The sequence below is a fragment of the Thalassophryne amazonica genome, chromosome 3 (assembly GCF_902500255.1).
Source record: "Thalassophryne amazonica chromosome 3, fThaAma1.1, whole genome shotgun sequence".
Classification (NCBI taxonomy): domain Eukaryota; kingdom Metazoa; phylum Chordata; class Actinopteri; order Batrachoidiformes; family Batrachoididae; genus Thalassophryne; species Thalassophryne amazonica.
Window position 1 is genome coordinate 81,132,572 of NC_047105.1, and position 9,735 is coordinate 81,142,306.

The 9,735-nt window shown below is 41.6% G+C and overlaps 1 protein-coding gene and 1 long non-coding RNA gene across 2 annotated transcripts in view; one reads left to right on the top strand and one right to left on the bottom strand.

Annotated features, from left to right (window-relative positions):
• LOC117507151 overlaps nt 1-1,584 on the top strand; it is a 22,918-nt gene extending 21,334 nt beyond the window's left edge. Inside the window, exon 3 of the long non-coding RNA XR_004559632.1 lies at nt 1,368-1,584. This is a non-coding gene — a long non-coding RNA (uncharacterized LOC117507151). The remainder of the gene's footprint in view (nt 1-1,367) is intronic.
• Nucleotides 1-9,321, bottom strand: part of psma5 (proteasome 20S subunit alpha 5) — a 13,204-nt gene extending 3,883 nt beyond the window's left edge. The window contains exons 1-8 of the mRNA XM_034166948.1: nt 9,227-9,321; nt 8,898-8,936; nt 8,596-8,662; nt 4,961-5,087; nt 584-651; nt 397-504; nt 242-300; nt 53-155 (exon numbers count right to left, since the gene is read on the bottom strand). Of these exons, the coding sequence (XP_034022839.1) occupies nt 53-155; nt 242-300; nt 397-504; nt 584-651; nt 4,961-5,087; nt 8,596-8,662; nt 8,898-8,926 (561 nt within the window). The 5' untranslated portion in view covers nt 8,927-8,936; nt 9,227-9,321. The remainder of the gene's footprint in view (nt 1-52; nt 156-241; nt 301-396; nt 505-583; nt 652-4,960; nt 5,088-8,595; nt 8,663-8,897; nt 8,937-9,226) is intronic.
• Between the last annotated feature and the right edge of the window lie 414 nt (nt 9,322-9,735).

Sequence of the window (9,735 nt, forward strand, 5' to 3'; positions counted from 1 at the left end):
CAGCCAAAATAAATTTGCACAGAATTGTAAAACCATTAGCAACAGTAACTACCTTGTGGTAGACCTCCTGCAGAGAGCTCTGAGCTCCTTCAGATGCTGAGCCAATGGCCCGAGCGTCACACTGTACAAAGGTTCCTGACGGGTCCATGTGGTACCTGAATTTCCAAAGCATGAAAAATTAAGATGCAGATTCCTTATTTAATATGTATGAGGAAATTGAACATTGGTTAATTTTACATACAGCTGTGGTCCTTTTTCATCCACCCCTCCAAACAAAAGTGCAACACCGAAGGGTCGGCTCTGAGTAGTTCACATCACAAAACAGAGAAGTGGAATAAAAGGTTATACTAGTCTGAATAAAGAATAAAGTCTTCAGAGACTAGGTGAGTGACTAACCATGGCGCCTGGGTCTGCATCCTCCTCTCCAAACTGCAGCGCCAGATTGGACACGGCCTGAGTCACACTCTCCACCGTCATGGTCTCATTGTAAGTGAACCAGTGGTTCTGAGGAAGATGCACACAGTTTAGTTATACCTTAATCTGAAACTGAAAAAAGTGTGCATTATTTTAATCACTGTAATACCTGTGTTTCCACTCTTGCCTTGTCGATTAAAGTCTTAGCATCGGCTATCAAGCCGCTCATGGCACAACCTTTGAAGGGAAAAGAAAGAAAATTGACAAACTCAAGGCCTTACAAAATGCTCTTGCTCAGTGGCTCACATTTAGTGGGCTGAAAATACAGTAAAACTCACCTAAACTGTCATCGTATAGACCGGATACTCACACTCACCGGACAAAAGCGCCAATGTTTTTGTATAGTTTTCCATGTAATAAACACTGTATATACCGGATTTTGTATAACGGATTTTCGCTCACATCGGACAAAATGTCCCACCCCATTGCAATGAATTTCAATGAAAAACCCCTCGCATGTACCGGACAGAGCAGTCTGGATGTGCCCAGCCACAAGAGAAGTACGAAATGAAGTTCAGCACTGACACTCGCCGATTAAAAGAAAATGGGTACCATATTACCTTGATTAAAAGTCTGGGCATTTGTTTTTTTCAAACAGTCCCCGACTCGGTGTCGCCGACCAAACGCCCCCCACCATAAATTGGTCCACCCTGCCTTCATTGCGCATGCGTCATTTCAGAGCGTCACCAGCGATTCATCGATTATCACCTCGATTCTGCTTAAAACTGCACTCCAGTCATCATCTATCTCAGCGACAGGTATCTGAAGTTTTCGTACAACAATCATTTCCACATAAATTCAGCATTATTTCATAATAAAAGATAGGGGAAGCGATCAGAGTGCGACAGTAGTACTTCTGTGTCTGACATGCTGCTGCGCCTATATCATTTTAGAGTCACTAGCAACTCACCGATTATTGTCTCATTTCTGCTTAAAACTGACTTTAGAATGATTTAAGAGATTTTACTTTGTCATCTGATGGTTAATAATCACATTATTCCCTTTGATCACTATGAGTGTAGAAAGTCAGTCTCAGATGTACTGTTGAGGCCCAAAATGACGCATGCGCAGTGAAGGCAGGGCAGACCAATTTTTAGGGAGCCCCGTTTGGTCGGCGACACTGGCCCCTAAATGAGGCAGGCCTTTATTCAAGTCTGGCGATTATTAACAAAATGCCAAGGACCAAGTCAGCTTTTTCATTTAATTTTCTACGGAATAGCCCTTCAAGTCAAAAACAGTGGCAACAAAGCACCGTAGCTATGGCCTGTGTCAGACGCAGAGCGATTCAAGACACCCGCAAAGGATTACATGGAAGGAGTAAACTTTATCCCATCTTTGAAACCACTGAGACGTACAAACGGTGGACACAAGTCGTGCTTGTGGTCGACCAAATTTCTCCCACAAACATGTCAAGAAGGACAAATACAACATCTATTCCAAGTACTCTGTTGGTGAATCTGGGCCAAGTATTGAACATCCGGAGTTCCGGACCTTATTCCAGCCACGTTTCTCCCTAACCAAGTAAGTCATGTTTCCACGGGGGAGCTGCTACATGTCTAAAAGAGTGACTATTATTTTGGTATTTTCTCTAAAGTTATCAGTGGTATAGTGCTCGCAGCAGTAGACATTGCGTCAATTAGTGCGCCTGAATCATGCTCACTTCATATGCAAATAGCCATAATGTTGTTAAACCACATTTTAAAGCTATACATAATACCGTGAAACTGCGGTATTTTTGCCCACGGTTATCATACCGTCCAAATCTCATACGGGCTCATGCCTACCCATAAAAATGCCAATTAATGACATGTTTTTTTTTTTTTTTTTAACTACTGAATGCTGAAATTCAAAACAGATATATATATACATATATATGTGTGTGTGTGTGCTGTTAATTTAATTTGCCAAACAAATGATTTTCTTAAAAAAATTAAAATGCATTGTCATCATTAGTCACCAACTTAAGTCAGGAAACTTTCAAAGCTGTCACAGCTCAACAAACACTTCATACACTGTTTTTACTGATGCAACCATCATATCACTGTGGCTTTTATATCAACTTACTGAAAACTGTAGCAGTGAAAATACCTGCCACTATGTAAATGACAAAAGTATTTCTCTCACAATGAATTCGTGAAACATTACAAAACTATAATCACCATCTCTGCAAAAAAATCCAGACACTCATAATAATGGTACAACACGCTCATGCCTTGTCAACGCAATGCAGAAATATATTGCAGAAGGACTACAGTCCACAGCGCACATGTTACCGTGCACCTCTAACCATGCAGTGTAATATAAGCAGGAGCTGTGTACTGTATATAGGTTTTCCTTTGTGGCTGATGCAGAGCTCCATTGTGTGAGAAATTTATATACATATATACATACACACACAGACATACACTGTGTGTGCAGAGGTTTCACATTATGTCGTAATATGGGGAAAAACAGCATCAACCCCATCACAGTGGTTTTGAACATGGTCAAAATGCTGCACTACAGTTTCATACCACCAAGATGCATGCAGGCCATGCACACACTTTGCAAGAGGACTTGCGTTTCTGCCCAATCATGGCAAAACTCAGATTTATATTGCATCGTGTACTGAGTGGATGGTAGGGGTGCAGGGAGGGGGGGCGGGGGGGAAATCGATTCACGTCCAAATCGCGATTCTTATTTATTAAGATTCTCAATCGATCCAAAATGTCCAAGAATCGATTATTAAAATGCATTTTTTAAACATTTTCTTGCTTACTCGCTGTGTGAACTGTTTGTCAGGCGACGGCCCCTGTACTACAGCGTCCCCGCTAGGGGAAGGACCGGCGTGCTTCAAACATTCATGAGCTGCAGCTTAGCATGGCAGACGAAGAGCTAATTCAGCCAGCACCGTCTTTGCTGAAGGTAAATGTTTGGGCGCATTTTGGATTTTATTATTTGCTGCATAAGAAGGAGCTTGACATGACTTATGCAGTGTGCAAAACCTGCAAAATGAAAGTCAAGTACAGTGGTTCCTCGTTTATCGCGGGAGTTACGTTCTAAAAATAACCCGCGATGGGCGAAATCCGCGAAGTAGTCAGCGTTATTTTTTACAATTATTATAGACGTTTTAAGGCTGTAAAACCCCTCACTACACACTTTATACACTTTTCTCAAACAGGCTCAAAGTTCAAACCTTAGTAGAAAAATAAGTCCAGTATTATAGAATGAAACCAAAAGATCAAAACCTGTTTTCAGGCCCAAACATTTGTTTGAGAAATAAAAATAGAACATTTTCCAGATAAATAATTATGATGACTTTTAGAACTAATGAATTTAATTTTAACGATCAACCTACGAGGTTGGACACATAAGAAATTATTAATAGTGACTGACCAGTATTTCACAGTTCCTCTGACCGCGCGTCTTCATCCTGGCACCACTCCGCAGAGTCTTTTTCCACTGAGTCACACCTCGGTGCAGGTGTCTTTTTCCGAGTGAAGAACACAGTTATGGGTAGTTGTTGGCGCTCTTTTTTCTTCTGGGTGAGAAGATTCTTATAAACAGACACATGCAGAACACAATGCGCGTGCTCTTTTTTCGCTCACTGCCTCCGGTGTTACCGTTGTGGGACGGATGCGGGACCCACAAAGAATCCAAGTCATTAAAAAGATACAAACTTCTCTCAGTGGCCACGTAGCTCTGCAGCTGCGGTTACTGAGACCATGCAGCGCTGCGGATTTTTCCACAAGAATTCTATCCTTGCGGACTGTTGGAGTGCTCTGCATCAAAACAGCGAGCGTAGTCTCTGGACATGTTGCCAGATTTTGGCCGCAACTCCACATAGCAGACAGTGGGGCGGTGTGGGTGGCCCGCTGCAGCGCTTACCGAGCCCGCAGACTCGGTAAGCACTTCGGAGGCAGTGAGAGTAACCGCGGTGATGCCGACCGGCTCGCCTGATGAGGACGAAGAACACAATGTGCTGTTAAAAAACAAAACAAAAAAAAAAAAAAAGAAGAAGAAGAAGCATGCAAAATTGCACTAAAGAAAAATCCGCGAAAGTGCGAGGCCGCGAAAGGTGAACCGCGATATAACGAGGGACCACTGTACTTCGGAAACACTTCAAATCCACAAGCCCACATGCTACGGCATCACCCGGAGCTAAAAGAAGCGGAGCAGTGGTCTCTGCTGACCAATGACCAGCGCATACTACATCACTTCACTAAACTGCCAGCCAACTCTGAACGAGCAAAGCAGATAAGTAAATTTACATTTTTAGAATCTCTTGATTAACCTCGTTAGGCTGCATTTTCTTAAACATAAACATTTTTTAATTAATATAACTATTTCTCAGAGATCTTTTAATCGAAAATCGATTCTGAATTGAATCGTCACCCCAAGAATCGGAATCGAATTGAATCGTGAGTTGTTGTAAGATTCACATCCCTAGTGGACGGTCCAAGCCTTTGATGCCAACACCCAGCCCTCACTTGGTGCTACCACTTACCAATGTGACTGTCGATCTCTACAATCTTCTCAATGCTGTTCGGCTCCATCAGGGGAGAGGTAATTCTCTTCTCCACAGCCAGACACACCCCCTCCGATGTCTGGATACCGATGGCTGTGGAGCCCAACTGAAAGAACAAAGTCAAACCAAAGAGACACTGTTCAGTTCAAAATGCACAACTTTAAGTATACATCAACCACAATAGAAAACTTATTAGTCTACTATATAACAACAATAATAATTTATTATTATTATTGGCAGCATGGTGGCTTAGTGGTTAGCACTGTTGCCTCACATCAAGAAGGGTGTGAGATCACTTCCCACCTGTAGCCTTCCTGTGTGGAGTTTACATGTTCTCCCCGTGTTTGAGTGGGTTCCCTCTGGGTGTTCCAGCTTCCTCCCTCATCCAAAGACACGCACGTTAGGTGAATTGGCAGTTTTAAATTGACCCTAGCTGTGTGTATGGGCATGAATGTGTTTGTTTGTCTATATGTGGCCCTATGACAAACTGGCGACCTGTCCAGGGTGTTCCCCGCCTCATGCCCTATGACTGCTGGGATAGGCTCCAGCCCCCCGTGATCCTTAACTGGAGTAAGTGGCATAAAAAAGATGGATAGATAATTATTATTATTATTATTATTATAATACCCGACCTTACCCAAACCCTAACCCATTTAAGAGAAAGTGGAATGTAATGTCACAGCTGAGAAATCAGCACAGAGCCTCATTCCAAATCCAGAAGCTAGGAGAGCCCTTCCAGAAGTGGCTTCCAGCACCAGAAGCATAAAAATGTCCGTTTGGATCAACATGCTCATAATGTTCAGAACATAAACATCACAACTGCCATATTTGCTTGTAGTAATGATTGTGCATTCATTCAATTTCTATACCCACTTATTCCAATTAAAGGTCACAGGAGAGAGAACCCTACCCCAGCAGACACTGGGTGAGAGGTGGGGAACACCCATAGGCTGTATACATACTGTACAAAGCCTGTGTGATGCCACTTGTGGGTTTTCTATAGAATCGGAACAGCTGATATGAAGCCCATATCTGGGCATTGCCATGTTGACAGCAGTGGCAGCCCTGACTCTGGCTACATCACAACTAGGGACGGGTATTGATAAGATTTTAATCGATATTGATACCATTATCGATTCCGCTTATCGACCGATTCCTTATCGATACCTCTTGTGAATTTTCTGTGTACTAAAAGTAGGCTTTACAGGTTTTCTATGTCAACAACATTTTATTGAGTCTTAAAGAAAATAAATATGAAATTGGTCAATGGAACCTTAAACTCTGGACATAAACTTTGCATGGCGGATCCAGAGATCAACTCTGGACATAAATAGAAATACAATCTGTAGTTTTTGTCAAAAGCATTTCCTTTCAGACATTATTGGCATGAATGTCACTCTATACCTTCCTGAGCTCTTACAGCTGGGTGTGCTGCACGCCAGCATCAATTTAATTCATAAAGAACGTTTTAGTCTATTGTAGTTTATTGTCAGTATTACAAAGTTTGGAAAGCGGTGTTATTTTATTTAACCCCTTAATGCCCATCGTCGCATATATGCTACAATCTCTGACTCAAATATGCAACTTACCAAATTGACCTGTATGCCTGTTGTCGCAAATTTGCAACATACCATCATTATTATTATTATAACATTATAACATAAAGTCATTACCAGAATACCCAATATTACTATCTAGTTTCTGTGCAAAAGTGAAATTAATAATCTCAACATTATTTACCATCTACTTAAAGGCAAAAACACACACAAAACATTTTTTTATATACAGCTATATAAATTCAGGCGTTAAGGGGTTAAAGCGGCAATTCGCTTTGAAGTTATTAATTCCGACCAGACTCTAACTCGACTCAGCAGAGAGCGGCGCATCGTTTGGAGCTGTGCCAACAGAGCAGAGGACTATTCTCGTTTCTTGACTGCAACAAGACAGGAGTCCCAGTTAGTCACTTTAATCTGCACAAAAGTGACTCACGATTGAAATATTTTAATGGCTTTGAGAGGAGTTAAGAAGCGTAGTTGCCGCTTCTGAAGAGCAGTGAGTTAAAGAACCAAAGAAGCAGCGGATCGAAGCAATGATTCATTGGTTCAAGCTTCAAATCATAGTCGCGCTGCAGAAGCGGTTGATTACAGTCACTGCAGGGTCTGCAATCAACGTAGAGAAATGATCATTTTCCTGACAAACACCCTCAAAAACAACAGCCGCTCTGAAAGACCAATAAGGGAACTGTTAAGCAAAAAGGCTATTGATATCGGTGGATCGAATCAATTCTTAATGATACCCGTAAAGAACCAGTTCTCCATACCCAACCCTAATCACGACAAACCCATAAATGGATACAAGAGGTGGAGTACAGTTGTGTAGCGAAAGAAGCCTGAACGCACCCCCAGCTTTAAGTCCAAACCAGCTAAGGTAACAGGCTAACCTCAGATCAGATGTTTATTAAATCATTTTTGGAGACTGTGCAGTGTTTTTTATAAAGGCTTGCTTTGGCGTTGACATTAAAAGTGATAAGCTGTTTACTTTCTCGCGCATTAATGGGACTTAAGGGATGATGCTTCCGACATCTGCTGAAACTGCTAACGCCATTAGCATACACCATTAAAGAAAGATGAGAATTTTCACAAAAAGCGAATATGGCAGCAGGTAGGGACATCTTACATGATCCATTAGGACATTTCACCACACAAGCCATTAACTATCTATAGAGACCAAAACTTTTTTTTTTTTTTAGCAGGCAGAAAACATGTTCATTTCTGCTATAAAATCAGACATTTTAATATGGACTTGAAAGGGAACCTGCTCACTTTTGGAGCCAGCCTCAAGCAGCCAGTCAACGAACTGCAACTTTTTCTTTTTCCAGGTTGGTGTCGTCTGAGACCACTGAAGCTTACTGACTGGGTACACCCTGGACATGCTTGCAGTCTATTGCAGGGCCACATATACACAGATAAATACTTTCACACTCACACCTACTGTCAATTTAAGATTTTCCAAATCACCTAAGCTGAATGTCTTTGGAAGTGAGAGGAAGCTGGAGCACCCAGCGGAAACCTGGTGTGAGGAGCTCAGCACTCCCCCTTCTGACGCTTTGGGAAAAACAGCACCAGCCCCATCACAGGGGTTTTGAACAAGCTCAAAATGCTCCACTGCGGGTGATCATTCTAGTTGAGTGCTGAGTCCCTGACACTGGATCACAGGAGCTTCTCGCTGTGAGGCAGCAGTGCTAACCACCATTGTGCCGCCTTTGATTGCATATGCCCTTGTTAAATAAACAAAGACAACAAATAAATAGTTAAGCTTAGCGACCCAATAAAGGGACCAGTGAGCATGTGTATGGAGCAAGCAATTTCAGAAATGTAATTTTTATGCACAAATGTTGAAAACTAAATCCTGTGTCACATGTGTAAAGGTCAAACCGCTTGCGCCAGGTGACCTCATGATCGGGACATGTCCATCTGTGTCCGGTGTGAACAGTGGACACAACAGTGGAAGACAAGAATCCTTTTTCAGTAGGAATTTTTACATGGGAAATTCCAAAATCCCACTTTGTCTGAAATGCAACAAAAGTCACCTGAAGTGATCTAGCGTGCACTCACTTTTATAGCCTCTATGGCATATTCAACCTGGAACAATCTTCCTTCAGGAGAGAACGTGTTGACCCCTCTGAAAGACACAAACAGTGATCGAATCAAGCTGCTTGGAAAAACAGTCTGACCTGGTTCAATCAAAGAATAGAGTATGGCCAACTGAAAGTGAAAATAAATATGCAGTCAGCTAAGTACCTATAACTGAGCAAGAAAGTTGCAAGGATGAAATAGTCATTGAGCCGTCACATGGCTCTTTGATGCATTAAACTGTTCATTTAGACATTTGAACGATAAAGCAGTTTGATACCTACCTGTCATATTCGGATCTTGTCAAAAACATATTTTATGAGCTGCAAAACACAACGCGGATTCATGTGAGACTCATCATCTCTGTCAAACAACCATAAACAGAAAAAAACTTAATGATAATTTCACTTCAAGTTCCTGAAACTAACAAGGGAGCTAATGTTAGCTGTAGCAGGCGTGCTAGCTAAATGACGCGGCTAATCACTAAAATAAGTACACAGAAACTGCTCATATCAACGTCAAATGTCCACAAGGACAATCAATATTCACAAAAAGCACAAATACATTAATAACTACACTGCTTCAAACTGCTACGCTTGCTAAACTCACTTACCTTCAGCAACAAACCCTTGAATGAGTTTGCTTGTTTCAGAAAAAAAAAGTCCAAAAAAAGAGTGTTACATCAAAATGTTCCGACTGTCAACAAACGACGGAGAGAAATGTTCCGCATGTCATCGACGGAGTCGAAACGTTGTACAACCCCTGGCAATAATTATGGAATCACCGGCCTCGGAGGATGTTCATTCAGTTGTTTAATTTTGTAGAAAAAAAGCAGATCACAGACATGACACAAAACTAAAGTCATTTCAAATGGCAACTTTCTGGCTTTAAGAAACACTATAAGAAATCAGGAAAAATAATTGTGGCAGTCAGTAACGGTTACTTTTTTAGACCAAGCAGAGGGAAAAAAATATGGAATCACTCAATTCTGAGGAATAAATTATGGAATCACCCTGTAAATTTTCATCCCCAAAACTAACACCTGCATCAAATCAGATCTGCTCGTTAGTCTACATCTAAAAAGGAGTGATCACACCTTGGAGAGCTGTTGCACCAAGTGGA